At 48.2% G+C, this 16,412-nt stretch overlaps 1 protein-coding gene and 1 long non-coding RNA gene across 3 annotated transcripts in view; one reads left to right on the forward strand and one right to left on the reverse strand.

Annotated features, from left to right (window-relative positions):
• Positions 1-13,415, reverse strand: MAP6D1 (MAP6 domain containing 1). 2 transcript variants are annotated; one of them, XM_064165383.1, is made up of 3 exons: positions 12,823-13,415; positions 4,932-5,049; positions 1-2,307 (listed from the first exon to the last, which is right to left on the reverse strand). In XM_064165383.1, the coding sequence occupies exons 1-3, from the start codon at positions 13,326-13,328 to the stop codon at positions 2,281-2,283; spliced, it is 651 nt and encodes a 216-aa protein (XP_064021453.1). In that variant the 5' UTR covers positions 13,329-13,415; the 3' UTR covers positions 1-2,280. The 2 variants fall into 2 exon arrangements, with proteins under 2 accessions (XP_064021453.1, XP_064021452.1); XM_064165382.1 differs by having other exon boundaries at positions 1-2,358.
• Positions 12,325-16,412, forward strand: part of LOC135187047 (uncharacterized) — a 16,586-nt gene continuing 12,498 nt past the window's right edge. The window contains exon 1 of the long non-coding RNA XR_010307174.1: positions 12,325-12,408. This is a non-coding gene — a long non-coding RNA (uncharacterized LOC135187047). The remainder of the gene's footprint in view (positions 12,409-16,412) is intronic.

A 16,412-nucleotide genomic window follows, 5' to 3' on the forward strand; every position in this document is an offset into this window, starting at 1 on the left:
TCAATAGCCAAAATACATTTTAATTTATTAAATTAAATCCACTCCATTTGATAAAATACAAGCTTAATATATTACCAGTTTGTTTATAACTGGGTTGATTTTTCTTCTTTTTAAGAAATACAGTGAATTAAGAGGAGAGACTGAGTAGACAATTTGTCCTTTTTTTCCCTGTTAATAAAATCTAGGATCAAAAGGAGCTTACATTTTTGTTTGAACAAAACTGTTAAAAACATTATAAAGAGATTAAACAAGCAGATTTGAAGTTTTAGAAACATCTAACATGCAAAACCTTTAGTACAGTTTGAATGTTTCAAATGAATCTCCTGAAAAATTGTTTTGGCAAGCATTGGTATTACTGTGGGTTCCTCCAGGTCCAAGGATGAATGGGGAAGTGTCATCCCTTGTCCCAACCATACACAGCTTACTGCAGATGTTACCTATTCTCGTGGCTCTGTTTGGTCTTTCTAGCAGAGCCAGGAGAGGTAGCACTATTACATTCTCACATGATGCAGTGGGAAGAGGATGTCTGCACATATTCCAAATACAATCCACATGCCAACAATTACAAAGTTGTTCTCATGGGAATTACCAGCAACACAGATGCCCTTGCAGAGTCCCCAGAGTTCATGAAATCTAGCAGGAAGGTTAAGGAAAAAGTTCCCCTGTGTTCATACAATCGTAGAATTAACCAGGTTGGAAGAGACCTCAAAAATCATCCAGTCCAACCTAGCACCCAGCCCTCTCCAATCAAACAGACCATGGCACTAAGTGCCTAAAATGATCCTGTGCGACAGCTCAGTTATAGAATCATAGAATCAACCAGGTTGGAAGAGACCTCCAAGCTTATCCAGTCCAACCTAGCACCCAGCCCTGTCCAAACAACTAGACCATGGCACTAAGTGCCTCATCCAGCCTATTTTGTTACAGGGGAATGAATATCCCATCACTGCTCAAGTCTCAGCATAGTTTCCTTTTCTTCTAGCCAACACAGCTGTATGCTGCAAACACATAAAATGAACAGTTTCAGTTCCCCCCTCCTCCTCCATAATTGGTCAACCTATGAAATAAGGAGTAGGCTAATTATGTTGCAAAAGTTGTTGAGATAGAAACTGTAAACCCACTATAGTCATGAAGAACAAAGGCTAACAAAATGGTATCTTAAAAACACAGGTACCTCAGCAAGAGTTAAATGCACACCAATCTAAAAAGAATGGCCTCAGAACAATGACACTTAAAATGACCTATCTTAGAAATGAAGGATGGTTTACATTCTACATTACAGTGTTCTTTAAGAAGAGTTTCTAAGTAACATTCGCTTCTGGTTCTTCCTAGCATTAGCATTACCAATACACAGGCAATAATTTAGGAACTTCAAGGCAATATTTTCCACCTTGCATATGCAAAGAGTTAACATTTATTAAAAGTATAAGCAGATCCTTTTCATCAAAGGATCACAAATTGCTCTAGGTAAAATCCATATACAGTATTTACACTCATCCTAACAGCTGTACAAATTGCATTAAGTATCTCAGATCCTCTGGAGCCTGGCAGGTGCCTAGCTGACTGTGTCCATGCAACCCTCTTTGAACCAGGCTGCCACAGTGCTGTCAGGGCTGTCTCCCAAAGTTCAGGCCCCTCACGCTCCTCCATCTGCCCACCACTTTTGGAAACACCCATTTTTTCCAGTCTTAAAGCCTGAAGATGCTGCATGTGCCAGATTTATTTCAGAGTTCAATGATGCTGGCTTCCTCTGTTGGAAGTTCAGACCAGCCCCATTGATGGGCCTGATTTCTGGTGATGCCATTTGAGGTCCTATTTGCTACCCCCCTCAAGAAGCTCAAAAGTCAGCTGGACACTGCCTGTCTTTCACTGGCCTACTTAGAGGGTGCTGCTAAATAAAACACTTTTTTGGTTTTAATTATCCATCCCACTTGTGATTGTTTTCCCTCCCACCCTGTGTAGCTAAGCACAGGGCTGCTGCCTGCAATGCTGCCTTTGCTGCCCAAAGTCAGTCTCCTAATGTGACGCCAGCTGGCATAGCAATGAACCTGCTCCTGTCAAAAACTAGGTCACTCCTGGCAGCGTGTTTTGCCAGCTCTGAACCCAGCGCTTGGCTGTTCGTTGTGTTAACAGAAAGCGTGTGTGCATATCAGTAATCACTGGAGCTGCTTTTGATGATGCCAGTCCTTTGATCTTAACACTCCTTGTGAAAATTGCATAGTGATACATCCTAGCAGAAACGCTGCCTTTAAGCTGCCTGGGTGCGAGGAGGGTCCAGCTTCACACGTTGAGGATCCGTGACGGTGCCTGGAAAACAGCAGAAGGGTTGGGAGAGAACCTGGTCTTCACCTCTGGGATCTAGAGTGGGGCAAGGGGGGAGAAAAACGTTAGTATGACAAAGAGTCTGAGGGGTGTGGAGTGTTGTGACCACCTATCTGCTCTCCCTATAACTGGTCCCTGCCCAACAGCCCTTGGCTCTTGGCTGGGCCTCGGTACACAGGGTGATTTGAGGGCAGGTGTGATGGACCACTTGTTGTAAGCCAGTCCTTGAGGTGTGATGTGGGATGACTGCGACTGGGCAGGCCTTGGCAAGTGCCAGAGAGCCACTCTCTTCACAAAACCCCACTGATGCATCCTCTACAAATGTCACAACAGATTCACTGCTGAACTGCTGCTGCATTTAAGTGAGAGGAATTACAGTGTTGTCTGTATGGTCCTTAGCTTTTTGGAGACTGTCACCCAGGCTCCATCAAAATGTTCCACTGTAATACTTTGTGAGGCCACAAGCTATGTGTGCTGTGAGCAGGGGCAGAGACCTGGAGTACTTAAAGGAGAAAAACTGGTTACTGGCTATAAGAGGCTGTGAAACTGCAAGGACCTTGAAATGGATGTAAACTTCTCAGGCCTGGAGGAAGGTAGAGATAACAGGGCTTGTGGTCTCTGATAGTCATGGAGTCAGAATTTCAGTCAATGCACAGCTGCTGTGGCTGTACTGAAGCGTGAAGGACACCTGCAAGCTTTCCTAATGCTTAAAACCCAAAGGATTTGAAGTGGGACTGGCCTTAGTTGTGATCCAGCTCAGAACACTGGGAGCATCTGCTAGCAAAACATGAAAGAATGGGAACCCTTGCTCGATGCTGAGTATTCTGATGGCACCACCCAAGCAAATAAACATCAAGACCAGAGGCAAAGAGGATAGGCCAAGCTTTCGATCTGGTGGTTGTTGCGCCATTCTGATTTTTCCATTCCTCTGGGGATGCTTCTGACACACTAAGGACCAAGAGGAGCATCACAAACAGCCTGTGTACAGCTCAGACACAAGGGATGTCAGGACACAATGTAAAGTAAACCTGACTCCCATGTCTCCAGCAAAGCTGCAGGCTTCAGGCTAGAGAGAAAATCCAAACGACTGAGTGTAAATCGGGGAGTCTGACTTCTCTTTGCACAGGCGGCACCTCAGCACTGTCTTTGTTCTAGACAACACCTTCTCCCAGCCTGTGAGAGAGGCTGTGGTGGTACCTTGGAGCTCCAAAAAATGGGACCACTGCTTATATGTCTCAGTATGGTGCCAGTGGGGCTGTGTGCTTGTATCTGGGATTCCAGTCTTCTCCTTCCCTTCCTCAAGAAAAGGGATAGGGACTCCGAGGGGGTTCATCTAGGACCCTCTCCTTTCCATCCTATCTGACAAGTAGGAAAGAGGTTGTATTTTGCCTCTCCAGGGTCAAAATATAAGGTTTAAAGGTTAGTTAAGTGATTTCTATCTGCACTGCTGCACCTAGGTAGGCAGCCCAGACTGTTCAGAGAGCAAGGAGGAAGTTCTGGTGAGGTCTGCAAATTCTGTTTTGCCTGAGGTCATTGTCCCACTTTCAGCAGCACCGGATATACCCACCGTGTGCCTTGGCGCAGCAGTGTGCCAGCAGTCCTCTGCGGAGGAGGCACTTGGCTGTCTGCTGATTAAACACTTCTTCCTGGTCTCCTTCAAGGCAAAGATTTACTTTTTACATGTGGCCCGGAGCAGCTGCTATTGCCTCCAACAGCACAGAGTGCTGCAGCTGGGGACTTCAGCCCCAGATCTGTCTCTGCCTTCCGAGCCACTTGGTGCAGCTCGTAAACGGCTTTTGCGGATGGCTGCAAAGTGCTGTTTCTTTGGTGGTCTAATGCAAAAAGCAGCTAAGCCAGAGCCTTGCTGGTGTATGCTTTCCTTCCTCATGGGGACAGGGTGTGCATGGGGCCCCGCCAGGGAAAACACTCAGTACAGAGAGAATATATCTTTGTGGGATTTTCAGTAACACTTTGATGTACTTCACCAAGAAAATGATCTTGTGTTGCCCTAGACAGCTGTAGAAACACACAGCAAAATCCCAAGGAAGTCTCAGAGGCCCAAGAGCTGTGTGGCTTAGCTGCTCACCACAGCTATGTCCTCTTTGCTGCTAGTAGCAGGGCAGCTTCTGCCCTTAGTTTTGTCCTGTATGGGTGGGTGCTGCTCCTTAGGGAGCAGGATCTGTGTGTCGTTGACTTTAGCACCAAAGGCTGAATCTCCTGCTACAGCCCTAATGCTTGCACACACCAACTGTTCTGTTTGTACAGGGTGCTGAGTGAACCTTACACAGAGAGAGGGACTGACACACATCTTGTAGATAAAGTATCCTCAGTCACTGAGGGAATCACACATCTTGGACTTCTCAGCTGTGGTGCAGTTTAAAATCTTGGTCTCAAGTTGAATTATAGTTAAGTTACAGTATGGCATTCTCTAGTATGTCTTTCTGACAGCATGGCATGGCCACATCACCTAAAGGACAGTGGTAAGAGTGTGGCCAACAAGGACATTGCTTTACTCAACATGCACTACACTGATAAAGTATGTGGAGGTCCTGAAGAGTACTTTGGGCTTTACTCACACTGACTTTGGGATTTAAAAGAACACTAATTACCTTAAAATCCGCCTTGTAGCTTGTCTCTTGAACAAAATGGTCTTCTGGAATAATGAAGCCTTGCTTTGTCTTTATAGGCTTTGATGGTTTTGCTCCAGTCCATGGGCGATACTCTTGCCTGGAATAAGAATATGAAGATGAAATAACCTATGAAGCACCACATACTTGCAGAGTACTTCTGCCCAGAGCAGCTGCAAAGCCAGAAGGTAAGGCTGGTTACAATTAGCTTGTAAGATTGAACTTGTCTAAGGCATACTGAAGATAAAGGAACTGAACCTCTCTTAAAAAGCCCAGGGTGGAGGATGCAGCAGGGCAGGTCTGGGACAATTGGCTGTCCTGACATAACTCTTCTTTTGTTCTTGGCAAAATGTGCTCTCTCCTGAAGGTGCTTAGTGCTTTTGCACCAGTCAGTGTGGCTGTTGGCTCGATAGCTCCGTGGTCACTTACACTATGAAACACCTTGGTCTGGGGCCACAAGTGCCTAGCTCTCAGATGTGTGGGGGCTGCTGATGCTCCCTTACTTGGCTTTAGCTCTGTGCTGTGCCTCGGTGGCAACTCCATCTGAAATGCATCTGAAGGGAGACACCATCTCAGCTGGCAGATGCTTCTACTGATGATTTTGCTTCATTTGGGGGCAAATGCTTGGACTTTGTGTGATGATGTCTGAGAAGACAGCACTTGGCTGACACACTCTTGGAGCAGTGACATGTGAGAAACTGGTGAACAGACCACACTGAGAACGGGGCCTCCGGCTTAGCTCAGCTGCCAGCTCCCTTCTGCAGTCCTCTCTCCATTTCTGTCCACCTCTTGTTACAAACAGGCCTCACTAATGCCCTCTCCATTAGGACTTTCTGGATGCTGCAATAGAAGCCAGCTGAGCTGGCTTGTTTGCTCTCAGGAAACAGAATTCTGCTCTGTTTGTGTACGTGTCTCTGGCAACCAATGCAGGCAGCTTCCATAGCAAAAGGAGAGGTGACTAACCAAGATGTGACAGCTTTATGTTCATACCCTGGCACACTTAAAGAATAAATGCATTTCACTAGCTGCTTGTACATAGGATGAGGGAGTAGGACTAAGACCTGAGTCATGCCCAAGCTAGGGAAACAGGCTGTATTTTAATGTGCCAAGCTTAGCTTTGATCACAGCCTTTCTGGCTTTCATTTTTTCCAAGCAAACCACTTGCTATTTTGATAGTAGCTGCAAACTCCTCTTTTAAAAACCTTATTTAAAGTGTCTAAGTGTGGGATATTCTTTTAGAACATGTACTTTAGTCTTGGCCCTTTTAGTATATTACCAAAATAGCCACTGCCTGGTTTATGCTTAGTTTCTAAACATAGACTCAGCCTTAAAATGCTGCCCCTTTTATTGGTAGCTAGAGGATGCAGCCCTGCCTGTGTCTAAGCCAGAGCTTAGATACCAGCTGCTAACAAAATTAATTCCAAAAGAATTAAGTAACTATTTCTTGACCGAGTTAGCTGCTGGCATTGGCCTCCTGCCAGGATGGATGAGTACAGGCACAAGGAACCGGGCAGGAGCCTGCAACTGGGGCTGACAGCAGTTTGCCAGCTTGAGTGGAGGTGGAGTGAGCTCTTGAATCCACTCAGTCAGTGATGGAAATTGCTCTATGGAAGAGCTTCCTGCCAATGGAAAGCAAAACCAGGCTCCTGCTGGGGCTGTCAATGTGCCCTGCAAATCTTGTCTATAATCTGCTTGCTCTCACTGTTCCGAGCTGCCACCTTCTGCTTTCTCTGCATCTTGCTGTTCAAGCCTCTTCAGGCAGCAGGTAAGTGCCTGTACAGCTCTCCCAGTGAGGGTGGTGCAGCTCCTGCTACTTTAGCACTTCAGGATAAGGAAGAAACTGCACAGAGAGGTAATTCTGGCCCGGTAATGTCCCAAGAAGGTGACCTTTCAGCAGGGAATCCCTAGCGTGTGTGAATGCGGAGTAAAATCTGAGCTCTGCTCTGCTGTGCAGCCAGAAGGAGGACACAGAGCTGCTGAGCAAAATACCAGCAAAATGGTACAAAGCCATCAATTACATCCCAGAAGTTTCCAGGAACTGGAACCTGCTGCCCCACATAAAGCTGGTTGCCTCAAGGATGCTGGTGCCGTTGATTCCTGAACCTCCATCCTCCTGCCGGCTGGTCTCCTCACTGCACTGTGCTGACTCTGCTGCAATGAAGTGCGTCCCCAGCTCGCAATGAATGACTCTGCTGCCTGACACTGCAGCCAGCTCTGTCTCGCTTCTTTGTAGCAGACCATTTGCTGATTTGGCGGGTGCTCAAACACAGCCCTTTTGGATCACAGGACCCTGTTTTTGGTTGGAAGCCAAACTGTTCTCCTTTCAGCCTGGAGAGCCAAAATGTAGGTTTTGAGGCACCTACATGCAGTGATGAAATGCTTTGCCTTCACCCACAGAAGCAGCAGTAGTGTGAGAGCAGATACAGTCATGGCTCAGACTCTTAGCAGCATTTATTTGGAACTGAGAATTTCTCCTGGAAACCCAGGACTGAGGCACAGGGAAGGGCTAGGCAAAACAGAGACAAGCAATCTCCTCTGGAAGCTGGAGTACTTGAAGCAAAACAAGAAATTAAAACTATAACCTCTGCTCCAGCAAGTGTAACTCATGAAATTCACTCTGCTTTTCAGCTTGCAGGACACATGCACATGTTTCCAGCTGTACAGCCAACACTCAGAGGGAACGTAGGCCTAAATAACAGTTGGGTGACTTGACTAGGAATCAGTCTTTATGTCATGGCTGGAGTCAAAAGGCACGAGCTACTCGGAGCCTGGGGAAGAGGACTGACCTGGTTTAAATGTTACTTAGTTTAAAATGTCAGGTGTCAAGATTCAGTGACTCTCTTCCTCCCTCTTGTTCTCCCTGGTGCACCATTTGCTCCTTTCACTTGAGAAAGCTCAGCCAGTGCATTGCCTCATTTTCCTCTCCCTGCCTCTGTAGGTGGTGTCTTGTCCAAGATCACACAAGTAGCAAGAGAACAGCACAACGGGAAAGGAAATCATAGAAGGCATGGGGAAGAGGAGAAGCTTGTGTGGAGTGACATCCAGCTGCTTCTGGGAATGAGCATAAGAGATGTTGACTGCTTTTCCTGGAGACAGACATCTTTGTCCCTCCTGCTCTATCCCCTTCCTCCTACCCTTTTTCCTAGGTAGCAGCAGTTGTCAGGTTACTTTGGGTGTTCGAGGATCTGCAGTGGAAGCGATAAAGCCTCCAGGCCCATAACCCAGGGTCCAGGCTCTCTGCAGGTTCTATTTTGTTCTCACCTAGAGGAGAGATTTTTGATCTGCACAAATAGAAATGACCCAGTGGTACTTCATAAGTACTAAAGCTCTGGTACTGTGAAAGAAAAGGGCCTCCTGAGTTGTACAGAGGCGCTGAAGTACAAGAGATCAAAAGGAAAGGGCTGCTTTTTGTGTGCTGCTGTTTATTTCCCTTCAACCCACTCCAGCAAGGAATAAGCAGCAGCTTTTTACATGTGGTTTCCCTGTTACCCTGTGAACTGCTTTGATCACACAAATCACTGCTTTACTGATTGTTTGTTTGCTCTTTGTCTTAATTGGTTAGCAGAGACCAGGGGAAGTAATTTCATTTTTGTCAGGATGTGTCTGGAGGGGAAGGTTTGGATAGATGCAGTGTGGAGAACAGGGGGCTACTGGCCTGCTGGGACAGTTTAACCCCTGCAGTGGTGATGGGAGGCAGGGCAACTGCGAGTGCAGCTTGTCTTTATGTATGAAACAACAAAAAAATTTTGGACTATTAATTGCCACGGGCTTACTCTGAGGCCCAGCTTTGGAGAGAGCTGTTTCTGTGAGCCAGTGGTTGTATGTGATCTCCCCAGGCAAGCAGGACCACCTGTACGAGGGCTGCAGAATGACCTAGACAGGGAGGCAGGTACAGGGAATGCCTTGTTCAAGACTCACCCTGCAGCTTTGCCTGTGTTGGGCCATGACTGAGGAATAATGGATTCAGGATTGGTCCTTCTGTTTCTTGTAAACAGTAAGCTGTTGCTGCAGCTGAGTTTACTTGACATGGAGGAAATTCCTCCTACCTTTATGCAACAGCTTTGAATTTTCCCAGTTTCAGTGCTGCAGCATACTTTGCACAGCAAACATCCTCTCTTGAGCCACTATTTCCAGCCACCCTCACTCTCTCCTCCCACGGCTGTGTGCCCCTTCAAGCCCTCCCTTCCCTCAGCCTGGCTAAGCAGCACACAGTGAGTCTCTCTGGATCCATCCCAACGCTTGGTGCCATGCAAGCTTACTTCTTAAATAGCATAAAAATCAGGGGCTTCAGTATTAATTTCCCCAAGCAGCAAGATACTTAATGTAAAGATCACTGTAAGCCTTGATTATAAAAGCTTTAATCTCATTATTAGGGATAAGCATGTGTTTAAATACCTTGTTGAATCAAGGATGGAGCCCCTCAAACACAGCACTATTAACCCTGCCAGCTCAGGTGTGAGCTGTGATCCCACACACTGCTGAACACGTGGCCAGGTATTCTCAGGTATGTTCTCCCTGGTGGGTGAATAGCCCAGCCAGCCAACTAACATGCTCTGTGACTGGATCCAGCTACGGGGAGAGGTGTCACTCCCTTTCATTCTGTGGCAATCTGCCTGCTGTGGGGAGGATGCTTTGCCACAAAAGGTACATGCTGAGCACTCACACAAGAAGTTGCTGAGGGATCTTCCACCCTGCAATTCTGAAAATCCTTACCAATGGCACATCAGGCCTTTTCCCTTTAATGACCTTTCCTCTTTACAGATTCTCTTTCCATTAGATCAAAATTGCTTGCTCTGGGTATGCAGGAAACCCTCCTGATCACAAGGTTCCCAGGCTGGCCTGCTTTACTTCTGTGCCTCCTGCCTGCAAGCAAGCTGGTGGCTCTCAACTCTCACACCTACTCAAAACACCCAAAGAACAGAAATATCAATGCAGGGATTAGGCTCTGCTCAGGGCTGGCATTATGCATGTGTGCAGAAATTTGTAGCCAAGCTCCTTTTTCCTCAAGTGCTAATACATGCAAAAGTGATGGGTGAGGGAAGAAAAGGCAAACCAATCGCTCACAGCTCTGATGCAACATTTTCACTTATACATGTGAAATGTTTTCCAGAAGTTGGCAGGTTACTGAAGGGGAAACCTTTAAGTGCAGCTGAGCCTTGAACAGGATTCTCCACCCAGCAATACCAGCCCTAGCAGAGAGGTTGCACCTTCATCCCTAGATGCCTTCTAACAAGGTAAGATGATGACATTCAGAGAACAGAGCCAGCTGGAGATACCTGCTGACAGCAACAGCTTCTCAGCCACTGTGGAAGGTAGCTAAGTAAAGCACTTACCTATTCCTAAGATGTCTGCTAAATGTAATCAAGGCCTAGAACTGCATTTAATTGTGTGCAGACCCAGAAGTGCACAGCACCTGCAACCTACTGCTGAAAGGGACCATGACCCCAAAGGACAAACTTTTGGGAAGATGCAGAGGGGTCTGCTCAATGCTTCCTTCCACCCCCTCCAGCACCAGTAAGGTGTAATTTACTGCAACCCTCTGCAGCAGTCCCTGGGAATCTTCTCACAGTTGGAGCACATCCCATTTTAGCCTTTCAAGTGCAGCTTGTATTGATCTGCCTAGGCCTGTGTGCCTGAGCTCTCCCCATGCAGCCCAGATGGGTTTGACTTCATTCAGACTCCACAGAATTCCAGCTGAAATCCAGGGACTGGAGCCAAGAGTTGGAGACATGGGGTAATATTTTGGAGGGCAGGGAGCTGTGCTGCCCTTCCACCTCTTACACAGTGTTATTCTTTAAAAATTAGAACAGTCTTTGCTTCCTCAGAGGAACAACAGTCCCTCCAACCTTTATCTGTCAACTTCACCCTCCTAGTGACAGATCCTTCCCCTCACTCCCCGTGCTTGTGGGTGCTCAGCTTCCAAAGGGTGGGTGTCCTCTGTGTTGTGCCTTCCTTCCCCAAACCAGTGGAGCACTCCTGGGGCTTTGGCATGACTGAAGCTATCATGGACTTTCCTCCTGCTGCTTGTTGTGACTCCTGTGACTTTCTAGTGTGCATTCAATGGTACAGGGACTTCTGAAATATGCAGTGCATTACTGGGTGATAACTCAGGGGATCTGTGGGCACTGGTGGAATAAGACAAATGTAGTCTGACTTGCAAAATCTCTGTTGGTTGTACCATGTAGCCTTCGAACAGTGTAAAGGTGTTATGTGAAAGCTTTGTCCTGATGTCCCCTTGTACCTCTGTCCTCCTCCTGCCAGCAAGGGCTTCCCTGACTACCTCAAAGGCTTGCTTTTTCTAAAATTTGTTTGATTTCAAGTTGGTGTCTCACCACTGCCAGTGCTTTGTCCTGTGAGCTGCAAATGATGTGCTCTTCCACGGCAGTAGTTGAGAGCCCCATGTAAGAAGAGACAAGTCAAAGGGAAGAAAGGTGAGGAATGACTCTCAGCTGAGTGTTGGAATGACTGTAAGGAAGGTGAAGCTCTAGAGCAAGTTAATGCACCCCTCCTCTGGGGTCAGGCTGTGAAGGCAGAGGAAGCATCAACAAGAGCCTGGAGATGGATGCAGTTCTGAAAGATGAGCATTCTTAGTCATGATCAAGGCAAGTTTGTCTGCTGAGGTATTGCTTGTGCTGACTGGAAATGTAAAAGTGCCTTTTCTTTCACTTCGTGGTTGTCCTGTGAGATGTGGCAAAGGCTAAAATGGTGCATAAGTTCAGACACTGCTCTTAACCTTTCCAGAGTCTATGTGCTAACTGCATTAGTGGCAGGGCAGCTACCTGGGTGTGGATGCTCTCTGCAGGACTGTGAATCCCTCCCAGGGCCCTCAGTGTCTTAGTCTTAGAAGTGCTGTGATAAATAATCTAATGAACTGTAATTATGAGATGTCTCCTAGGTACACAGCAGATAAGAAGTGTCTAAGTACTACTGGAATAGATATAATTGTTCTATTATATACCTCAATGGTATATGTACATAGCCCATAGGTATATTTAAACCAGCAAAATGTCATTATGAAACTGGTACAACATTCAGCAGCAGCCTTGTGGAAGCTGAAATCTCCTCTCCTCCTATGGCTGGTGTCAAAGAGTGCAAGGGCTGAATTTAGGTATACCCCAAGTGATTGCCTGCTCCAGAAAATGAGGGTCTGTAGTCAGTCACACTGAGGGCAGGGAAAGCAAGACATCAATGACAGAAAAGTAGCTAAATTGTTGTTGAAAGCTCTCTGGGAATGGTGTTCTGTGACGGTTTGTCCTATTGCCTGTACTGGCACGTTTCTGAGAGTAGATCACCTATTGCTTTGCATCTGATTAATCTTCAAGGCGTCAGTGTGGCTCAGGTTTTGTGTGGCATTCCAGGAGTCTTAAAGGGACAAAGATGATGGCACTGACGAGCTGCGGGAGCGCAGCTCTGTGTGCCTGCTGACGACGGACAGATCCTGGGCATCTCCCGGCAGAAGGTGGGTGAAGCGCTGCAAACCCACTCCGGCTCGCTCCCTCCTCTCCTCCTTAACCACGGCAGAGGATGGGAAAGGCAAGGGCGGCTTACCGAGGCGGGCTGTGCTGCAAAGCCGCACAGACGGTTCTCGCCGGGCCGGGCTCAGAAACCCGCCGCGGTTTTGCAAAGCGCCGCTTTGAAGAACGGCGCTTCCAAAGGCGAACGCGGCTTTGGCGACAGGTTGAGCCACTGATGAGGCGGCAGTCCCTGTCCTCCGCCCACCTCGTCCTCCTCCCCTTAGTTACCGCTCCCTCCCCCCTCCCCGCCGCGGTCCTCGCCGGCATCCCCGCCCGGCGCTGCGGCGGAGCATCCTCAGCCCGCGGCAGGGAGCCCTCCTCGGGGCTCGGGCCGGGTAGCCCTTCCCGGGCCCGCATACCTGTAGGAGGTGGTGTGGCCGCCGTCCGCTTGCGAGCGCGGCCGGAGCTGCTCGGGGCCACTGTAGACGTCCGCCACCGGCCTCCCGCCGCTGCCGGGCAGGGCGCAGGCGGAGCGGCCCGGGGCGGGCTGGGGGGCGGCCCCGTTCCTCCCGCCGCCGCCACCGCCGCTGCTGGCACTGACCCAGGGGAAGGCGTCCTTCCTCGGGAGGGGCCAGGCTCTGAAGTCCCGGCGGTACTGGGTCTCCGCTGCGAAGGGCTCCCCAGCAGCGACCACCCGGCTCTTCCTGCGGCCGCTGGGCTTCCCGGCGGCGGGGTCCCGCGGGCGCGGAGCCGGCGGGCGGGCGCTGCTTCGCGGCGGGGGCCCGGCTCGCTGGGCCGCCCCGTCCTCCTGCTCCTCGATGTCCGAGTAGTTGTGGATGGTGAGCGGCACGGAGAGGTCGGACTTGTCCAGCTGGCTCCAGAAGCGGGCCAGACAGCACACCCGACTGATGCAGGGCCAGGCCATGGCCGCAGAGGTGCCCGCGGCTCCGGCGCCCGCAGCCGGCCGCGCACCCGGCTTCAGCCTTCATCGGCGGCAGCCCCTCCTCCTGCCGCCCCCTTCCCCCGGTAACGACACCCCCTCTCCGGGATTACGGCCCGCACACGTGACCCGGGCTGCCGGCAGCAGCTCCCTACAGCTGTCGGGGCCGGCCACGGGCGGACGGCCAGGCCGGGACCAAGGCGCCGGGAGTGGGACCCTGCACCGGGATGTGCTCCCCCAGCCTCCTCCAGCGGGCTGCTCCCGAGCCATCCTGCGGTGCCATGCAGTGCCGTGCCGCTCTGCGGGATTAGGCACCTTCTGGAGGCATGGAGTCTCCCCTCTGTGAGCCTTCCAGCCTCGGTGTGTGCTCTGGTGCCTTGGGATCCACTCTCTGCTCCCGGGAAGCTCCGCTGCATTCCCAGTCGGCGGGCATCGGCCAAGCGAGAAGAGGTGCTGTGCTCCAGCCGGGTAGCACAGCTTAACTGGCCTGCATACAAAACCTGATGCTTATGAAATATGTTATTTGGACGAGAAAGAAATAGCAGCTTTGTGATGCCAAGTTTCCAAGAGTGATGTACAAAACCTGTACCTCTCTTTACAACCCCCTTCTCCATTAACTGCTTAACCACTTCGCTTTGGAAATCCTAGCTTTTGGCCAAAACCAAAGCACCTATAAAATATCTTAATCTATGATCCACATAATTTACTGTTTGCTAGAGACTGGAAATTATTTGTACCTTCAGGTTCAGAACCCAACAGTTCTGGTACAAACCACTGAAGCTGACAGAATTACATTGAGGGTAAGCCTGGCTTTTGAAATTTGACATCTTATGTAATAGGTGGCTACAGGCCATAATGCTCCTCCACAATTCCCCATTCAGGGGGTTATTACAGACCAAGCTGAATCACCCAACAGGTCAAGAAAAATCTAACTAGACAGGCACTTTATTTTAGAATATAATAAACGAGTTACAGGTATCTAGTAAGATCTAACAAGACATTAATTATGCAGTGGATCTTGAAAAGCTAAGATTTACTACTTTATGCCAGCTGAACAGTCTATATCTGCAGAATTTTGACACCTCAGACATCAGCTCATTTGCACCTGCTTCTGGTGGAAAGGATGGTTAGAAATGTGGATCTGGACCAAAGCAGAACCTCTCCAGGAGTGTTTAGCCTCTCCTTGAAACATTATGATCAAAGCATAAAAGAAATTCCTTTGCAGATGATCCTATTGTCCTAATAGCTGATCTGGCACTTGGTGCAATTAGGAATGTTGATTTCAACCCTCCAAGCATTGTCGGTTAGTGCAAGGAGACCCGGAAATCTCAGGCACTGATGTTTGGGTCCCAAACAAAACTCTTGGTACAGTAACATACAGGCTACTGTATGCTTTTCCTTTATTGCCTGGAAACCACACAATCCTCATTTTACATTTAGGAATCTGTAGGCAGACATCTCATTTTCTGCTGCCTTTTTTTTTTTTCCCTTAGAGCTACTCTGCTCTACCTAATAATCTTCAAAAAGAAATAGTGTTTTGGTGAAGTGTAGAAGATGAAAAATGAACTTTTGAGTCATAGGAGAAAACAGAACATCTGCTTTCTCATCCATTACCACTGGTCCTTGTTCCTAGGCCTGACTTAGCAAAATGCACAGGAGAATAAATTGGATGCCTCTGCTCTCCCTGTGCCTGCCGCTTCCTAGCACCGAGTTCAGCTCTGGCACTGTGTCTTGGAGCCCACCTACAGCATCGGGGAGTGCTTTGAGCAGCTGCTCATCATAGCTCGTAGGATGAAATTGGCACAAAGGCTATCTCAGACAGGGAAAGCAGAAGAAGCTGGATGAGATTAAAAAGTTATCTGCATTTAGAAGAGATTTATCATGATTAAAAGATGTGTGTGTGTGTGGTGGTTGTGAAAGGCAGGGAGAAGAATACTGCAACAGTAAGACAAAGGAAAGCCATCAAATCGGAAAGCAAAGCAGCTGTTGCTGCCAGGAATGGGGGCTGAAGGCTCAGCTCGTTTCTTTCTAATACTAAAATCAAATTCCAATAGAGCAGATCACTCCACCGAAACAAAATATGCCTTAAACACAGCAAGGCTGCAGCAGACTTTCTTAAAGCCATTGAAAAAAGGATGAGGAATTGTGTCTGTATAGGACTGTGAGTGTACTTGCTGCTATTTTCCTGTGCAAACACTAGCTGCTGTCTCTGCCAACCCTCTGCATAATCACCACATTGTGGTTTGATTTTCAATAAGCTCTTTCAGAAGGGGGGGGGGAGAAGTCATTCCATGTAGTTGTGGCTTAGGTAGTCGCTTTTTTAGTTTGTTGTTTGGGGTTTTTTTGTACATTTGTTGTTGCTGGGTTTTTTCTTTTTTTTTTTTTCTCCTGGGATTGGAATATTTTTTCCTGTATTTTCATCCTTTCTAATTTCCTTGGCATTCAAAGCTGTGACTCAATACTGAGATGCTGGTAAGTACTAATGCTTGTCTTACAGGGGCATTTACTTGGTGGAAGGTAGCTCGTTTACTCTAGTGAGCTGCCACAACTCCAGGCTCTTCCTTGTCTGATTGGCTTGCATATTGACTTTTCTGTTGCAGTTTTAAATCAGGACCAGAGAAAGCAGTTTACCTTTGGCAGACAATGCTAAATGACAGCTCAGGTGGAAAAAGACATGAAACCCACTGCTTGGCTACATTAAGGCTTTTGTGCATCCCTGCATATGTCAAATACCTTTAGAGTGTCTATAAACAAGGAAGGTTAAGCTATCTAAACAGCTTCTAGAAAACCAAATGCTGTTAAGCTTCACCTTAATGTTAGGACTAAGTATAAGACCCTCAAAGTACAGCCACTGACTGAAAAGACTGTGACTTCCAAACCTCTCTGGCAGTTCCAGGCTGTTTTTTCAGGAGTCTTGATTCTGCAACTCTGAGAATCCATCAGAAATGGAGGCATTGCCTCTGAAGAGTCATCCTGAAAATGTTGTGGTGCTTATTTGTGCCCTTCTGGCAAACTGAGAAGGCACAGCCTTAGCAGCTCTAATGAGTGGGATCCACTCTCTGCAAGTGA

Source organism: Pogoniulus pusillus, chromosome 26 (genome assembly GCF_015220805.1).
Source record: "Pogoniulus pusillus isolate bPogPus1 chromosome 26, bPogPus1.pri, whole genome shotgun sequence".
Lineage (NCBI taxonomy): Eukaryota > Metazoa > Chordata > Aves > Piciformes > Lybiidae > Pogoniulus > Pogoniulus pusillus.

Bases quoted from the DNA above. Each gene is read 5' to 3' on its own strand.
- MAP6D1 (XM_064165382.1), bottom strand. From the start codon at position 13,328: ATGGCCTGGCCCTGCATCAGTCGGGTGTGCTGTCTGGCCCGCTTCTGG. The intron at 5,050-12,822 runs GTATGCGGGCCC...TTCTTATTCCAG, and splicing joins GGCCACACCACCTCCTACAG to GCAAGAGTATCGCCCATGGA. The intron at 2,359-4,931 runs GTAATTAGTGTT...GCCCCACTCTAG, and splicing joins GCTACAAGGCGGATTTTAAG to ATCCCAGAGGTGAAGACCAG.